We start from the raw sequence: 17,746 nt of genomic DNA on the forward strand, positions 1-17,746 counted from the left end.
TACTGTGGAGTTGACCCTTATGGTGTTTAAGGACCTGGAATTGAAGGTATAGGTGTCCTCCACCTGGACTAAGTTCACACCTCCACTGCCTTTCCCTGCAGGTGTGGTTTGCCCTACTTTTCCCTTCTCCTTCTGGTTCCAGCTCTCAAGTATTTGAGGGTTTTGGAGTCAGTCAGGGTTTAGGTTGGGGTGTAGCTCGGTCTTCTCTGGGCGTGGCCCCCATGGAGGCAGTCGAGTCTGCTGGGTTTCATGGCCTTCAGCTTCACAACCACCTTGCCACCACTGCTCTGGCCCTTCTCCTTGGGAGACCCTTCTGCTGTAGGTGTTGAGTGAGAATTATGCCATTGCTGATGGGGTTTATGCCATTGCTGATGGGGTTTATGCCATTGAGTGAAGATTATGCCATTGGGGCCTGACAGCTAGGTGGACAGCGCTTCGGATTCGTAGTCCTGAGGTTCCGGGTTCGATCCCTGGTGGAGGTCATCTTGAGATGATTTCGGGGCTTTTTAGTGTCCCCGCGGCCTGGTCCTCAACCAGGCCTCCACCCCCAGGAAGTAGCCCGTGACAGCTGTCTAACACCCAGGTACCTATTTTACTGCTAGGTAACAGGGGCATAGGGTGAAAGAAACTCTGCCCAATGTTTCTCGCCGGTGCCTGGGATTGAACCCAGGACCACAGGATCACAAGTCCAGCGTGCTGTCCGCTCGGCCGACCGGCTCCCTGGAGGCGGAAACAAATGGGCAGAGTTTCTTTCACCCTGATGCGCCTGTTCACCTAGCAGTAAATAGGTACCTGGGAGTTAGACAGCTGCTATGGGCTGCTTCCTGGGGGTGTGTAACAAAAAGGAAGCCTGGTCGAGGACCGGGCCAGGGACGCTAAGTCCCAAAATCATCTCAAGATAACCTCAAGATAACAAAGATTGCTCCAGAGCTGTCATGAGTGGCTTCCAGGGCTGTGAGGGGAAGAAGGGGTGTATGAGGTGGCAGAAGAGAGTCCAAGGGTGGTTTTCATCTAGTCTTGGATCTTGGTTCCCTCTGAAGAAGGGATTTTGCTTCAGGGGGGGATAATTTTTCTTATCCCATTTTATGTATGAATATGATAGCTCGGTTGCTCCCCCTCGGGTTTGGTTCTGGGTCTCGTTCTTTGCCTTTATTCTAAGTCATATTTCCAGAGGTAGTCAAATAGGTCCATATCCAGGCGCCTGTATATCCCAAAAAGCCATTGAAGGAAACGGCATCAACTGTCCAATCTGCGGAAAAGTCCGCGGCTCCGCCTTCATCAGAAGGTGGGGCGGGTGAAGTTCCTTGCAGGTTCGGCCTTCTCTTTACTCTCCGTGTCTGGTGTGTTGACGTGTGTGTATCGCCTTTTCTGTGGTGATCGGGTGGTTTGTTTTAGATGTTCCACCTGTGGTTCTCCTGGCGACGGTTTGGACTCTTGGTGGTCTTTTTGCCATTTTTTTGACCTTTTGTTGTTGTCTTCTGTTCTAGTGGGTTTTGTTCTTTCTTTTAGCTGTTTCTAGGTCAGTGTTTTTTGCCAAATGCTATCACCTCTTCTTGTGCAGCATTGGTGGGGGTCATTCTGGCTTGCATTTGTGGTTGTCGTTTTCCTTAGGGCCGTGTTCGTTTTGCAAGCTTCTGGTGCTGTTTCACCTTTGGCATGCTCTTGTGCTGCCTGAGCTTGCCTGCTCTCTGGTTGAGTTTCTTCTTTTCTCTACTAACAATTTGAACCCCCAAAGTTTGTGGAATATGTTTGTGAGGAAATTTAACAATATACAGCCCACTTCTTCACTAGTTAATTTACAGTTCACAATCAAATTAATATTAATATAAAATTAAATAGATTCCTCCTGCAAGTATTTCCCCCTCATACCTCTCAACATTTTTGAATTACAAAACCAATTACAATAAATATAACAATCACCAGAGCAAGGCTGGGAGACATCAAACTAGCATCACACAACAATAAATATAAAATAAACATGAATCTTGCATCCACTACCATTTTTCCAGAGACAATTGAACATTACCTCCTTCATTGTTTCAGACATAATAGTGCCAGAATTAATTTCCAACAAGTACTCATTACCCTCAAAGTGCCTTGGGACCGGAATATCGAGCACATATTAGGGGGAAGAGACCTCTCACTACATGGAAAAATATCAAGCAGTCAAAGCATTGACTAAATATCTAGTCAATCAAAAAACTAGACATTTTCTTCATATAACTCAAAATCACCCAAACAGCCATACATAGAAAGCTGAACCCTAGCTACAAAGAACAGCAACAATCAGCTGACATCATCAACACATCATCTTGTCCAAAATGCTGTGCGTATAAGTGGCTTTAGGCATAGTATGTACTAGCTCTATCTAGAAATCCAACATTCTGTTTGTAACTCATTTTGAATGTATGTACTTTTACCTGAATAAACATTATTATTATCATCTAGCCCCCTGCCCCTATGCATCACGGATAACTCTAAAACATGTCTAGTTTTATTGTTGGCCTTGCATCAACTGGCAACACTAACTACACTCAAACCTTGCCAGCTCATAAACATTCCCACTCCAGTGTGATGCATTCCCAACATTACCACAGATGCAGTTATTGGGAGAAGAAAACCTTCATGAAGTGCATGGACCATAAAGAACAATCATCATCATTACTGATCTGATTTAATTGCAAGAATGATAGATCTTGATGTACTGTGTACCTGTAAGGACAGTACTGGTATTATTCAACCCATCCTCCTGTTTAGATAGTTCCTATTGTGATGGTCGTCAGTAGTCACGAATTCGTATGTACTTGGCTTTTAGATAGTAGTATACTGACTGGTAAGGAATTATTTTAAAATAAATGAAGCTAAAAAACTTAAATATTCCTAGGCCTAGTATTACACACATGTACTATATTTGGCCTCAGATATCGTGTATTAGGCCTATGAAGGTTAGGTTAGATTAGTTTAGTTTGTCAAAGCAACATAAGTAAAAAATAGTTTTCCGGTTTGTCCAACTCAAAAGTTCAGATTTCCACTTTCTAATTTTGCTCTATGTGGGTATAATTTGGTTCTATGTGGGTATATATACTATGGTCATCATCGTTACTCTAAGTACTACCAAAACAGGAGGATGGGATTTATTATTAAACCTAGTCACGTGAAATTTGTGTGGAACTGCCATGGCTTTTTTTCTGAAGTGTGATGGTGCCGATTTTATCTGATGCTGGTCGGTGTGGAATATAGGATGAATGGAAGTGCCCTTTGAATATATTTAATCTTCTCATTACTCCACACCATATGATAATGGAAATTTGGGTAATGATGATGATCATATGAGGATAATGTATTCTTATGAACTTCAATAAACCAGGAAGTTGTGAGTGAGCGTGAAGAGCAACTTCAGAGACTGAGGGCCATGTTGTTGCAAAGATCCAATGTACCTCCTGGTTATACACAACACACTCAAGATTACGTAACACAGATCTCACGGCTAGAACAGGTATGTCTTTGTTTCTCTACCATATTTAACATGAAAGCTGGTAATCTAATAGGGGGGGGAATGATGTTTATTTGATGAAATTATTTACAGTAATTGGAACTTTGATGTTATTTGTATCAGGATCATTTAGCACTCTATTTTTTGGCAGGAAGTGAAAGAGAGGGAGGCTGAGATTGCACGCCTTGGGGAACAGCTAACCCAAGCATCAAGAGAAATTGAGTCAAGTGCTTTATTAATTACTAAGCTAAAGAATATGAGAGTGTGAGTTGGTAAAGTTTTGTTTATTAAGGAAGTTATTCTGAGCCCTTAAGTCAGACAATAACACAGATTTAAATTTGTGTAACACTTGTAGTTATCTCGGTAGAGACTTGATTAAACAGGCCAGGTTGCTAAGTCTTTCATGAGTTAATCATGAATTATATTTATTAAGAACTTATCAGAAAAATAGGCTCTTGGGACCTCCAGTTATTTCCTCATCAATTGTTAGAAGATTAAATAATATCTATAATGTTGTTTATTTAAAGTATTAAACACTGAGAATTAACTATTGATAAAATATTGTGTACAAGTTACTGTACATTGAATGACTGTAAAAGTAATTTGATATAGGATATATGTCCTGCTTAAAGAATTAGAGAATTGTTACTTCATTATTCAATTTGAAAATTTCAATTGCATAATTTAATAATTTGTTTAAGCATATTTATTCTTGGCTATGATTTATAATTTAGATATTTAAAAGAACAATAAATGATGAATAATATGTAGTTCAGCAGCGGAGGGAGAAACTGGTGTTGTGAATCAGCTGCGTGGAGAGCTTCACGAGGCTCGGCAGCACATGCAACGGATGCGGACCCAGCTTTTAGCAGCAGAGGAAGATGCACAGCTTCATGCACAGGATGTAAGTTTTTTGCTATGTAATAATTACCAAGATAAAATTTGCTATATGTATAATTAAAAAATAATCGCTATGTATTAATAGTTGCAGGAAAAGATGGAATGTGGATGGGGAGAGGGTTAATGACAAACATTATCATGCTACTTTTCTGGGGGGAGCCCCGTCGGCTCCCCGGAGCTATCCCAGGCTGATATGCTAATGTCAGACTTTGGCATCAGTCATGTGTATGGAGTTCTTAGGCCTACCGGGGACCACGGCCAGAACCGGGCCCCCTCAGAGAGGCAAGGGGAGCAATGGCCTATAGAAGCCCCCGTGTAGTTGGAAGCATTCTATGTCTGCCATCGACCGGAACAGGCACCCAGAAAGGTAAGCGCCCCAAAACAAACCCCTATTCTGGTTAAAATTGCTACCAAAAGCCGAACTAGTGGATAGAACTCCCCAACCGAAAACAAGCAAACTAGTGTGACGTCACACACTGCCGCGCCGCTGTCTGCGCAGCTCCCCCCTCCCCGGGAGGGGGAAGGGGAAGCCCCAGACACCCCGCGCCGGCTACCCACACCTCAGTTCTTGAGGCTGATGCCTTTCGGCTAGACTGGTCGAGGTGGGGGTTCCTGTACCTCTTTCCCCCGGTTTGGCTGTTGCTCCAGGTCCTGACTCGCTTAGAGACTTACCGGGGGAGAGTTGTCCTTCTGGCCCCTTGGTGGCCGGCCCAGCCTTGGTTTCAGGCGCTGGTTGCTCGGTGTCCGAACCCGAGGGTTTTCCCGCGGCTCCGCCTCTTTCAGCAGATCGGGCCGGTACGTCACGTAGCTGGTTCGATCTTCTCCTCGAGTCTTCGCGTATGGTTTTTTTGACTCGAGTCTATCATCATCTCTATGGTGATCAGGTGGCCTCCTTGTTGGTGTCCCACCTGAGGGCTTCTTCTCGGCGGCAGTATGAAGTTTCCTGGCGGTCCTTCCGTTTCTTTTTGCGTCTTCGTCGTGTTAGCTCCTTGTTTGTTCGGGTGGTCTTGTCCTTCCTCTCGTGGTTGTTTCAGGACCGTCATCTTATGCCTAACACTGTCGCTTCGTATCGTACGGCGCTGGCGGAGCCGCTTCAGCTTGCTTTCGGTATCGATGTTACGTCTGCGCCGTTTCGCAAGCTGTCTCGTGCATTGTTTCACCTCCGGCCTGCTCATGCGTCGCCTGAGCCGTCCTGGTCTTTGAACAGAGTGCTCGCTTTCCTTTCGTCTCCTCGTTTCGTTGTGGCCCCTTCGGTCCAGGATTGTTTTTCCAAGGCACTTTTCTTGTTGGCTTTGGCCTCTGGGGGTCGGGTAGGGGTGCTTCATGCTCTCCTCCGGCGCAGGGGTTTCTGCTCTTTTGGTCGTGGTGATAGTTTTGTTCGTTTGCAGCCGTCTCCTTCTTTTCTGGCGAAGAATGAGACTGCTGCGTTCCAGAGGGGTCCATGGGTGGTTGATGCTTGGTTGGTCAGGCTGGGGGTGCATCATGTTTTGTGTCCGGTTGCGGCGCTTCGCCGTTATTTGCGCGCCACAGCTTCTGTGTCCGGGGATGCGCTGTGGGTTGATCCGGTTTCCCTTCTTCCCAGTTCGCGGGTTCGGGTCTCTCAGGTCGTCCACAGGGTTATTAGGTCCAGCCAGCCTGCGGTCTATCCCCGTGCCCATGACGTTCGTAAGTTCGCGGCTCTTGCTGCCGTCTTTGGGAATATGTCTTGGTCTGATATTCGGGCGCGGGGATTTTGGCGGTCGAACAGGGTCCTGGCTGCTCGTTACCTTGTGAATGTCCCTGGGCCTTGTCGGGCCTGTGTTGCTTTGGGTCGGCGGTTGCAGCCAGTTGTCTCGGCTTCGAGTTGAGGGGTGAGCGACGACCGCCTCCCGGGTAAGTCGCTCTTTTTCTGTCTGTGGGTAGTTAGCTCCGGGGAGCCGACGGGGCTCCCCCCAGAAAACCAGCGTTGAATGTAATGAAACGCCATTTTCTGGGTGAGTCCCGGAGGCTCCCCGGCATCCCTCCCTCCCTCCGGTCGGCGGTTTTTCGCGTTTTTGACATCCAGCCTCAAGAACTGAGGTGTGGGTAGCCGGCGCGGGGGGTCTGGGGCTCCCCCTTCCCCCTCCCGGGGAGGGGGGAGCTGCGCAGACAGCGGCGCGGCAGTGTGTGACGTCACACTAGTTTGCTTGTTTTCGGTTGGGGAGTTCTATCCACTAGTTCGGTTTTTGGTAGCAATTTTAACCAGAATAGGGGTTTGTTTTGGGGCGCTTACCTTTCTGGGTGCCTGTTCCGGTCGATGGCAGACATAGAATGCTTCCAACTACACGGGGGCTTCTATAGGCCATTGCTCCCCTTGCCTCTCTGAGGGGGCCCGGTTCTGGCCGTGGTCCCCGGTAGGCCTAAGAACTCCATACACATGACTGATGCCAAAGTCTGACATTAGCATATCAGCCTGGGATAGCTCCGGGGAGCCTCCGGGACTCGCCCAGAAAATGGCGTTTCATTACATTCAACGCTGGTTTTTTCCCAGCTGTCTTAGCCGGTTTGGGATAATTTACATAGAAACATTTTGAGAGTACCAGTGGTGCATCCCAGTGCCGGCTGTTCTGCTCTGATTGTACCTGCTCTGATTGTACCCTTCATGTCCGGTTAATTCCTCACGGGTTCGAGGGCCTTTTGAGGGCTGTGCCCGACCCTGCCCTTGCTTCTTGCGAGATGAAGTTTGTTTGTCGTCATTGCTGCAGGGCTGTCTTCATTCTACCTGCCTCCGCCGTGCTGCCTGTTGAGATCGTAACACCTTCGACTCCGAGTCATTTGGGGGTGTGCTCCCGTCATGTTACTCTCCTTTCTAGCACTCCTTTAGATGCTTGGGCTTTTCAGGCAGCATCCACTTTGTTTTAGGCTTTCTATGAGCAGTCTAGGTTGTGTGCCCGTTTGAAAGCCCGGGAGCAGTTTTTTGGGTCATGGTTTTGGGAAGTTTGTCCCCTCGACCTTGGCTCTTTGCAGTTGGATCCGGCTTCCTTTGTGTTCGGGTCCTCTTTCTCTTTTGGGTATGTTACGAGGTTTTGGTGTCTTCCTGGCTAGTGGAGATTACTTTCTTCTGTTGCCCAGCACTGTTTTGCCAGTCCTGCTCGCTTGAGTGATGCAAGGTTGTGGACGTGTTTCTGGTGTTTTGGGGGCCTCACTTTTTGGGCCTCCTTCATCCTGTCCATTTGCTCCACTCTTTCCCAGCCTGTTGGAGTGATTCAGCTTCCTGCGCATGTTTCTTGCTGTCGGTGTCAAGACTCTGTGACATTTAGCACTTGGACTGTACCATGCATTTCTGGGTCCCCTTGCGCTGTGTTTTGTTTGGCTCCTGGGTCCATGGGTGTGCTCAGTAGTAGTCCTCTTGAGCAGGTTTTGGTCCAAGGCCGTGGCATAGTCAGCGGGTCTCGTGAAGCTGTTGGCTCTTTCTACAAGATGTGGTGACCACATTCTATTCTGAATAGCTCACGTGTTGGCTTGCTTTGCTTGGTCTTTTTTTGGGTTCAGCTTGGGCCCTTGCACCCCTCCTTCTGTCTCTTCTCTGCTCCTTTTCTCGGAGGGTGCACCACTTGCACACACTGCAAGAAATATTTCCACCCTCTGCAAATATTTCCTATACTTGGTAGTGGCTCTGCACTGCTCCCTTTGTGCCACTGCTTCTGCTTCGTTGGACTTAACTTTGATGTCCGAAGGGTTTGGAAAAGATGGGGGAGGTAGAGGGATGGGGAAGTGAAATTCTGGAAGAGGATGTGGGTATAGGGAGAGAGAGAGAGAGAGAGAGAGAGGTGGTTTGAAAGTTCGGTGGCCTGTCCACCATGGGTTGGCGTATGTGTGTGTCATTTGTTTGGGTGTGTGGTATGTTGGGTTGTCAGTACATTGGCTGGGTGGCTAGTGTTTGTGTCCTAGCTAGTACAGTATCTGGAAACCAGAGTCGTTGGAGTTGGCTGCAGGAGATTAATCTGAGCAACATCAGGGTGGTTACTCTTCTGGTAGCACAAAATTTTTTTTTTTTTATTGAGTGTAAATTGGGTCCAGGATGGTCTACTCATCTGGGTTGTTTGGGAGATCACTTAGTATTTGAAGTCTTTGGAAGGCCTGATCATGGATGTGTGTGATAACTTTTTGTTGGAGAGTGATTCTTCGGGTTCTGTGTGGTGGTTCGTGGATCTCATAGTCACTGGTTGTGTTTACTGCTTCGTGGGGTTCTTTGGGATCTGGGACATACATGTGCTTCATGCGGTACAGTGCCTTCTGGCCAAGTAGCTGAGCCTGGTGTTCATTGGCATCATGTTGAAAGTCTCGTGGGTCTGGTTCGTTGGACTCCTAATGGGTTGATTTGATCCGGTTCCCTGGTACCCTGTTCCAGGGCTCATATTTATGAGGTTGTCCATTGTGTTAAGTGTAGCCAGCCTGCAGTCTACCCTCCTGCCTATGTTGTTTGGATATTTGCCATTCTCTCGGCTGTGTTTGCCAATATGTCTTGGGGCCAATGTTCAGGCGCTGGGGTTTTGGCAGTCAAACAGTTGCCAAGACACCTGGCAACCAGGTGTCTTGTCAATGTTCCTTCTCCTCGTCGGCCTTGGGTTGTGTGTTGTGGCCCATGATTTCGTCTTTGTTGTAGTACCTGCAGTGCTTCCTCCTCCCCCCTGGTAGGTTCCATTATATTATTTCTCCACGGGTAGGTCCTTCAGGGACCCAGAAGGATCTCTTTCCCAGAAAGCTATCATTGAATGTAATGAAATGCTGATTTCTGGGTGAGCTCTGTTGGCTCTCCAACACCCTCCATTTCCTAGGGAAATGACACCTTTTCCCTAATTGGGGTGGCTTTTTCTATTATCACAAAACTGAGGGTGGAGCAGCAGGCTCACATGGTGTGCCTCCCTCCTGTTCCCCAAACGAGGGGGGGGGAGGAAAGGTGGGGCGAACGATCTAGTGCTAACTTCAATAATTTTTTATCGTTTGTTTATATTTTTGGGAGTTCTTTTGCAATTTTGAGGTCTTAATATTTTTTAAAACTAGCAGTTGTCTCTCTTGTTTGGCTGACTTTGTAGGTGCTTCACCGGTGTTGGAGAATATGAATAAAAATCGCTGACAATTTTGTCATAGTGCCAATGCTCTCTGTGCTTCATTAGAGGGGGGGCCCAGGTTCTAGTTTGTGGTCCCAGGTAGGCCTAAAACAATTCCATGACTGATGGCACCTAATAGTTTGACACTAAATCAGCATTATAGCTTCAGGGAGCCACCGGGGCTCACCCAGAAATTGGTGTTTTGTTACATTCAATGCTAGTTTTTTGCTCATTTGGGAGGAGGAGATATTTCCTTCCCCCTTTGTTGCATGTACTGGTTGACCTCAGTGCTATCCCCATTTCCCTGGCAGTGATTGGATTCATGTGCCTTTTGGCACTTCAGAGTCGTTTTCTTTTTGGCAATTCCCATTGTTCCACATTGCACTCCTGGTGGTGGCTATTGGAACTTATTTTCAATGATTCATTTGTTATTGCTTGCATAGTTGGCAAATTGTTTGGCCATTTCAATGTTTTGTTCCCCATAAACCTTGCACTTGTCTGTAAAGCTTCACAGACTTACTGGATTCTTTCCTGGTGGGGTGAGGATAATGGTACCCAGCTCTGCACTGCTGTGAGGGAGCAAGGTTCTGGCTCTGGTCTTGAGTAGACCAAAAGGTCTCCTGCAATTGATGTGATTCAGTAGTCAGGAGTCTTTTCACCAAGAGAGCTTCAGGAAGCTACAGGGGGGTTCTACCAGGAGGTGGCATTTCATTATATTTAATGCTGGACTTTTCTTGTGGGCTCAAAGTAATAAAATTAATTTGGTCGGGCAGCCTATCTCAATTATTCCTTTTACTGTAAGATGAATATGATAAGAGATCTGATAAAGTACTGTACTTAATTTTGTGTTTTTCTGCATAAGCTCACCCTATACAGATGGCTCACAACATGTGAGGTATTGGACTACACAGATTTGTAGTAAAGTCTGTTAGTAGATTTATAGCTAGTTTTGAAGTGTACAGAGTATTTTGAAGGTACAGTGTTTTATTTAGGTTGAGATGGGCTTAATGTGGATAATCTATGCCAATCCTTGGGTCTACTTCATTCTTAGCAGTAAGATCATTGCACTTCCTCAAGCATTCTGTGCTTCATTGTATGCTGTGTGTTTCAGTAAATATTGTATTGTATTTCCCCATGTATTCTGTGCTTCAGTACATATTAATGCTATAGGCATTGAATAAAGTGGGAAAACAGTAGATTTTCTGAAATCTCTGGATACTAACCCTGCTTTTCCCATACACCTTTTAAGTTTCATTTGTGCAATTTTTTTCTATTTGCTGTTTTCAAGAATGTAATCACTGTACAGATCAATGATTGCTTGTGGGTTTATTAGTGATTTTATGATGACACCATGTAATTAATTAATATTTTTGCTTGGAAAGTTTTATAACACTTACTCAGATTATAAAGATTAAAGTTTCATGATATATACTGAATGCTGAACTTGATTAACTGGCATATTCCTTTATCATTCATGGTCTAAGCTGCAAACATGCCAGGTAATAATATTTCTTATATTACAGTATGTATTGTTTGTCAGAAGTTTTTCTTTGGTTTCAGCTTTCAACAGTAATTGGAGAATTGCAGTCATATATGGCAGGAGAATTTTCTTTAGCCGATGCTGTAAGAGAACTGAAAGAAGTACGGAGCCAGGTTCGGATCAGAGACTCCCAGATCACACAGTTGACATCGCTTGTCAATAGTCTGCAGATTAATATTAATGACCTCATTGAAGAAAATGGTGTACTCAGGTAAGAGCCTTTTTATTCGTTGGTATTTTTATTCACATACAACGTATCTACTTGTCTTTGCCACATAGATTTGTTCAACTGCAGTTAATGTCAACCCTTGCTGTATCACAGCTGAGTGGACAGCGCTTCGGATTTGTAGTCCTGAGGTTCCGGGTTCGATTCCCGGCGGAGCCGGAAACAAATGGGCAGAGTTTCTTTCACCCTGATGCGTCTGTTCACCTAGCAGTAAATAGGTACTTGGGAGTTAAATAGCTGCTACGGTCTGCTTCCTTGGGGGTGTGTAACAAAAAGGAGGCCTGGTCGAGGACCGGGCTGCGGGAACGCTAAGCCCCAAAATCATCTCGAGATAACCTCAAGATAACCATCACTACTTGCATAATAGATAGGATACAGGTATCCTATGTCCCTCCCATCCTACCTCTATCTGGTGTCAAATATCCATAAAGTGTTGAGGGTCTTTCTTCCTGGCAGTTGCTTTAGGTCTTCTACTGCTAATAAGCTGGCTAAGGCTATTTTTCATAGACCTGCAGGTGGTGTATACTCTTTTCGAAAGAGCCTGGTTGAGGAAAAGAACCCCGACTGAAGGTAGGGGCAAAGCCAGCATCAACTTGAGAAGGGAACTTTAGCCACAAGGATTTAAGGTGAAAAAGTTTTGAGTTTTATGCACTAGTGTAACTAGGGGAAAAGAATGGCATTTAGTGTAAGGAAACTCCTTTTTCTGGTAGGTATGGTGGCTCCCACTTGTTACCAATTGGATAGGTCCACCCAAGTCTAGTCACACCAGGCTTTTCTGAGTCAATAAAAGCCTACAGGTATCAAGAACCAGAGGCCAAAACATGGTCCCCTTTATAGAGGAGCTGAGAGCAGAGGATTCTGAATCACACTACATCCATAAAAAAGGCAAAGAAAACAAAACAGACAGCAACAAGGTAAGTCCCCCTCTAGTAGCAGCTACTAGAGGTGGTGGCAGTAATCAGCTCAGTTGAAGCAGCCTAATCCATCAAGACAATAGACTGGTGCATCTGAAGGAAGAGGTGATGATTCAGGTAGTCACTGAGGACTTGCCAGAAAGAGGCATTTCATCACATTCAATGCTGGTTTTCTGGGAAGGTTCCTTCAATGGCTCCCTGTTACTATTTTACCACAGACATAAACAAAATTGGAACTCACCAGGGGTAGAAAAGAGCTGAAGCCAATAACCTCAAAAGCAAGGAATGAGCAATGGGGAAAACCCTTTCCTGTCTTACACAAGTCTGCTGCAGCTTGAGCACATTAGCAAGGTATCGAGCAACCAAAATACTATTAGAATGCAAGAACGCCCGAATTTAAATAGCCGCCCAAGACAATTGCAAACGCAGCAGAGAAAGCCACAAATTTCCTTATCTTGTGTCCCAGGGTAGACCGCAAGCCAGTTAAACTTGATACTGTGAACAACTTAAGACAAATGAGTCAAGAAACAATATGACATCTGAAGCATCGTAAGTGAAATGCATGTAATGACATAGAGGTGTCACTGGACACAGTAAGCAATGCCTCCACATCTGAGCAAACCAAGAGATAACCAAAGATCTAATCCCAAAGCCATCCATCTGATTCTTAGCCAGAAAAGAAGACTGCTGCAAGTGAAGAAACTACCCACCAGGGCCAAAGAAACAGAACTCTTGCTTCTGGAGGAAAGCTTGAAGCTCCCCAATTCTACTCGCAAAAGTGAAAACCAACACAAATAAATATATAAAAACAATCTTGAACTGAAAGGGTGATAGAGAACTGAGGAAGAAACAAAACAAGATTCAGAAAGCATGTTTAATGGTCAGAAGAATGACCATTACACATGCTCCAGCCTGGTCATTCTCAGTCAGGAGAATAAGCAGGTTTACTTTGTGTTTACCTGGTGTCGGTTCTGAGGATTAATATTCCTGTGGCCCGGTCACTGACCTGGCCTCCTGGTTGGGGGTCTGGTCAACAAGGCAGTTAGATACAGCTGTTTAGAGCCTGATGTATGAATCACAGCCTTGTCAATCAGGTATCCTTCGGAAGTGTTTAGCAGTTTTCAGGGAATGAGGAATGAACTGAGACAGGCCTTCTGCAAGAATGTGGACACCCCCTGAACATGAACCGCACGGAGAGCCAAACCCCGAGAATCCAGCAGACGAATCACTCGAAGTGACCAGCCCCAAAGGGCCAAGGACCGAAGAGAACCCCTGCGGTTCAGGCAATGAACCACTGGAGTACAGTCCGAATGGAGCCGGATGGTCGAACTCTGTGCGATTCGAACCCTCTGAAGTGACAGCCAAACAGCCGCAAACTCCTGCAACGTGCTGTGAGTCTGATGGAAGGACAGCACCCATCGACTCTGGCTGGCCTGGTGAGCACTGGTCACAAGATCCCAGCCGAGAGACGAAGTGTCTATGAACACATCGAGCGAGGACTCGAGTAGGCGCCTGAACTTTTCCGGGGCACTGAACCCTGGAAAATCCGAAAAGGAAGCCGGTGACGCAGCAACCGACGCATGGCCCCTGGAGGCCAAAGCCACACCCGACCAGCGAGCAAACTAGCACGACGAAGTTCAGACTCCTGCACCACTGCTCGAGCAACTGCCGAGTGACCCTGGAGCCCCCTCAAAAACAGTTGAAGGTGGGACTGCAGCCGCAACAATGCCCCCGGAGGGAGAGACAAGGAAGTGGTTCGAGAGTTTCGTACAAGACCGAGACAAGTCCGAACCTGAGACGGGACCAGATGAGACTTCCTCAAAGTCACCAGGAACCTGAACCCGGTGAACTGGGAAGGAACCACTTCCCTGGCGAACAGACCGACTGGGAGCCCACACCAGCCAGTCGTCAAGGTAGGCCAGAACCCGAATCCCTAACTGATGCAGATGGGTCACCACGACCAAGGTAAAACATGTGAATATGCGAGATGCTAGATTGAGGCCAAATGGAAGGCAACGAAAGCTGAAAGCCTGATGCCCCCCACAAAACCTAACCAGTCCACAAACCTAACCTCCACATCCTCAGCCCCCATAGAAAAGGCCGAGTCCGGGGGAAAAGCAGAAAAGGAGTGGGGGCCTGCTGGTAAGGCCCAGAAGCTTCAGCAGGAGGAACCGGCTCAAATGCCTCGGTCGCCAACCCGGATGGGGCGGCCCCCGAAGTCATCCGAGTCTCGCATCCATCTAAACCTGCCCTGACTCCGAAACCCTCAGACGTTTGGGAACCAGGAGCAGGGGGGGGGGGGGGAAGGACGATCAACACCAACCTGGGAAGGATTCGGGAGCGCGGACGTAACCAAAGTGGAAGCGACTAATGCCCCTAAGTCCAGGTCCCTATAACCCAAATGGGGCAGTCTCATGGCATCCGAGTGACCAATCAACCTTGCACGCTGCAGCAACCAGTACCGTGCATGCAACACTGAAGCTCCCTGTACCCGAACAGCAATCTCAGTAGAATACGTAAACTGGGGCACAAGCAAGGAACAAGACTCCCGGTCAAAGAAGTCATCGACCCAGCAGGTGGTATGATGGAGGCAAAACAGGTATCACCCTGAGACAAGGGAACAGAGGGGACCATCAACCCTGCACTCGGTGGGTTGGAACCCAGAGGATGTGTCCATAGGTCCAATGAGCCCCAATGGAGTTTTCCAGGGCCCTTAGGTTGACTGCTAAGGGAAGCCCAGGCAAGGTACTGCCAACAAGTTGTGCCCAAACTACCAGGAGAAACTGCTAAAACTGAACTCCTATGATGTGTATAAGCAAGGGGACCTAGCAGAGGACCACCAATATACAATACCAGAAGGTGGAACAGAACCAAGGAGGCAGACCCCCACCAGGCAAAATAAAAAAGAAAAAGCCTTGCAAAAGCGCACTGTCTCCAGGAGGAACAAAACCGGGTGCTGTATATAATGGGAGATAAGCTGCACAGGCACCAGCAACGATACCACTTCCTACCCAAGGCCAAACGAAAAGAATGAAATCCCCAACTGACCTCAAGGGTGGGCAAATGTCGAGCAGCAAAAGATCCCTACAGAAGCGGTTCCCGAATGCCCTGTGGAAGGGAACACCAGAATGCAAGAGCAGTACTTACAGGACGCTTAGGGAAGGTGACCCCTAAGTGCATGCATCTAAAGTACTGATGAATTACTGCTGGCCTGCACATCGTACCACAGAAAAACACAAGGAACAACACTGCACAGAATGAGAGGCCAGAATCAATGACTGCCACAGTCAGACATCAGCCGAGAACTGAATGCTGGAGCAGCCGGCGTGGGGGTCTGGGGCTTTCCCCTCCTCCTCTGGGGGGGAGGGGGGGGGGTGGTTTGCACGGACTAGTGGCAGCAGTAGTGATGTTTGCTTGTTTTAATTTGGGAGTTCTGCCTCCTTGTTTGGCTTTTAGGTAGCAATTTTTCCCATGTAGGGTTTGTTTTGTTACGCCTACCTCTCTGGGTGCCAACCCCAGTCAATGGCAGACACGGAATGCTTCAAAACACACAGGGGTTTCTATAGGCCATTGCTCCCCTAGCCTCTCTTAGGGGGCCAGGTTCTGGCTCGTGGTCCCCAGGAGGCAAAGAATTCCAATTGACTGATGCCACGGTCTAATACATTCATATCAGCCTGGTAAGCTCTGGGCTGCGGGAGCTGTAGGGGCTCCCCACAGAAAAGAACAAAATTGCAAACTGGAATGAGAACAGCATTTCCTTTATAGGTGAAGGAAACAATTGTAGAACATCTCAAATGCTCCACTTCATCCCAACAGTGATAAGGAAGGCAGGCAGTGTAGAGACATAGAAATGATTGAACTTAATCTGTAAGAATCATATACAATCCAAGAGAAGCAAAGAGAGCAAAAGGCCGTAAGTGAAATAGAGAAGAATCTGAAATACTTTTTCTCATATGTAAAAACTAGAACAAAAACTACATCCAGCATTGAGCTCTTGCACAAGGGTGATAGAACTTTCACAGATAACAACAAAGAAATTAGTGAACTATTGAAGCTTCAGTACAATTCTGTTTTCAGTGAATCCCTGAACACCCTAAGATTAATGATCTAAACTAATTTTTATGAATGTGATACCAACATTGAACCTGTTATAACCCAGGATTTAACCTGGATCCTAAAAATTAACCTGGATAGAAAAAAAAACACAAATATAAAAATGGAAACCACATACAAAAATGTAGTCAAATTACACTATAGAATGAAAAAGCAAAGTACTGTAAAGGGTATAGGAGTAATCATGTCGGAAGAACTTACCTGTACAGAACACAATAAAAGTACAGTAGCTGTCACAACTGCAAGGGAAATGAAAGGTTGGATAACAAGAACCTCTCAAACAAAAGATGCCATACCAATGATGATACTTTAAAAGCCATCAATGCTCTCTAGGGTGGAATATTGTTGCACATTAACAGCCCCATTTCAGAGTCAGAGAAATTGCAGTCCATACAGAGATTCCTTACTGCAAGAATTCTCTCTATAAAACATCTAAATTATTGAGATCGATTAAAAGTTCTACATCTGTATTTTCTAGAGCGCAAGTGAGAGAGGTACATAGTAAGTTACACATGGAAAATATTAGAGGGACTGGTTCCAAATCTGCACATGGAAATAACATCACGTGAAACCAAAAAGCATGGCAGAACATGCAAAATAGCCCTAGTGAAATGCAGAAATGGAATAGGTATGGTGAGGGAGGGAGGGTGTTGAACTCCATCAACATCAAAGGTCAAGATTCTTCAACACACTCCCTCTACACATAAGGGGCATACCTGGCCGTCCTCTCATGGTGTTCAAGAGAGAACTCTATGAACACTTCCAAAGGATATCTGATCAACCAGGCTGTGATTCATGTCAGGCTGCATGCAGCCGTGTCCAACAGCCTGGTTGACGAGACGACCAACCATGAGGCCTGGTCGAAAAGACGACCAACCATGAGGCCTGGTCGACAAGACGACCAACCATGAGGCCTGGTCGACAAGACGACCAACCATGAGGCCTGGTCGACAAGACGACCAACCATGAGGACTGGTCAGAGACAGGGCTGTGGGGAAGTTGATCCTTGAAAGTACCACAAGGTAAGGTAAGGTCATTGCCCCGTATCTACCTCTTCCATTTTGTTCCTTCCCCCCCCCTTTCCTCTTTTTACTCTAGAGGCTCTCTCTCTGGTGTTTTGGCTGCAGCTACTGCCTTATTGCTCAGGTATACACACTGCACTGTATACACACTATAGAGTACAGTTCAAAACAACGGCATTGAAGAGCTGTATTTATAATTGACATTATTCACAGATGCTGCATGCATCATATATCGATAACTCATATTTCACTTGTATGTTGATTTTGATTAGAATTATTTTCTAATTTCAGAGAACAGCTGAAGCTCGAGCCTCGTGAAGATATTGACCTGCCTGGTGTGAACAAAACAAACTGGCAGAACAGTAAACAAATCATAGAAAGTCTGACCAATCAGGTCAACAAGTTACAGGACGAGAAAGTCATGCTTCGCACAAAGGTTCAAACTTAATAATTTTTCTGCTTTTTCTGG

General features: G+C 46.3%; 1 protein-coding gene across 2 annotated transcripts in view; it reads left to right on the top strand.

The window, feature by feature from the left end:
• LOC123768768 (centrosomal protein of 290 kDa) overlaps positions 1–17,746 on the top strand; it is a 109,691-nt gene that overhangs the window by 27,628 nt on the left and 64,317 nt on the right. For both annotated transcript variants that reach the window (XM_045759555.2, XM_045759560.2), the window contains exons 8-12: positions 3,368–3,496; positions 3,645–3,757; positions 4,265–4,397; positions 11,023–11,213; positions 17,569–17,713. In XM_045759555.2, the coding sequence (XP_045615511.2) occupies positions 3,368–3,496; positions 3,645–3,757; positions 4,265–4,397; positions 11,023–11,213; positions 17,569–17,713 (711 nt within the window). The remainder of the gene's footprint in view (positions 1–3,367; positions 3,497–3,644; positions 3,758–4,264; positions 4,398–11,022; positions 11,214–17,568; positions 17,714–17,746) is intronic.

Source organism: Procambarus clarkii, chromosome 86 (genome assembly GCF_040958095.1).
Source record: "Procambarus clarkii isolate CNS0578487 chromosome 86, FALCON_Pclarkii_2.0, whole genome shotgun sequence".
Classification (NCBI taxonomy): Eukaryota; Metazoa; Arthropoda; class Malacostraca; order Decapoda; family Cambaridae; genus Procambarus; species Procambarus clarkii.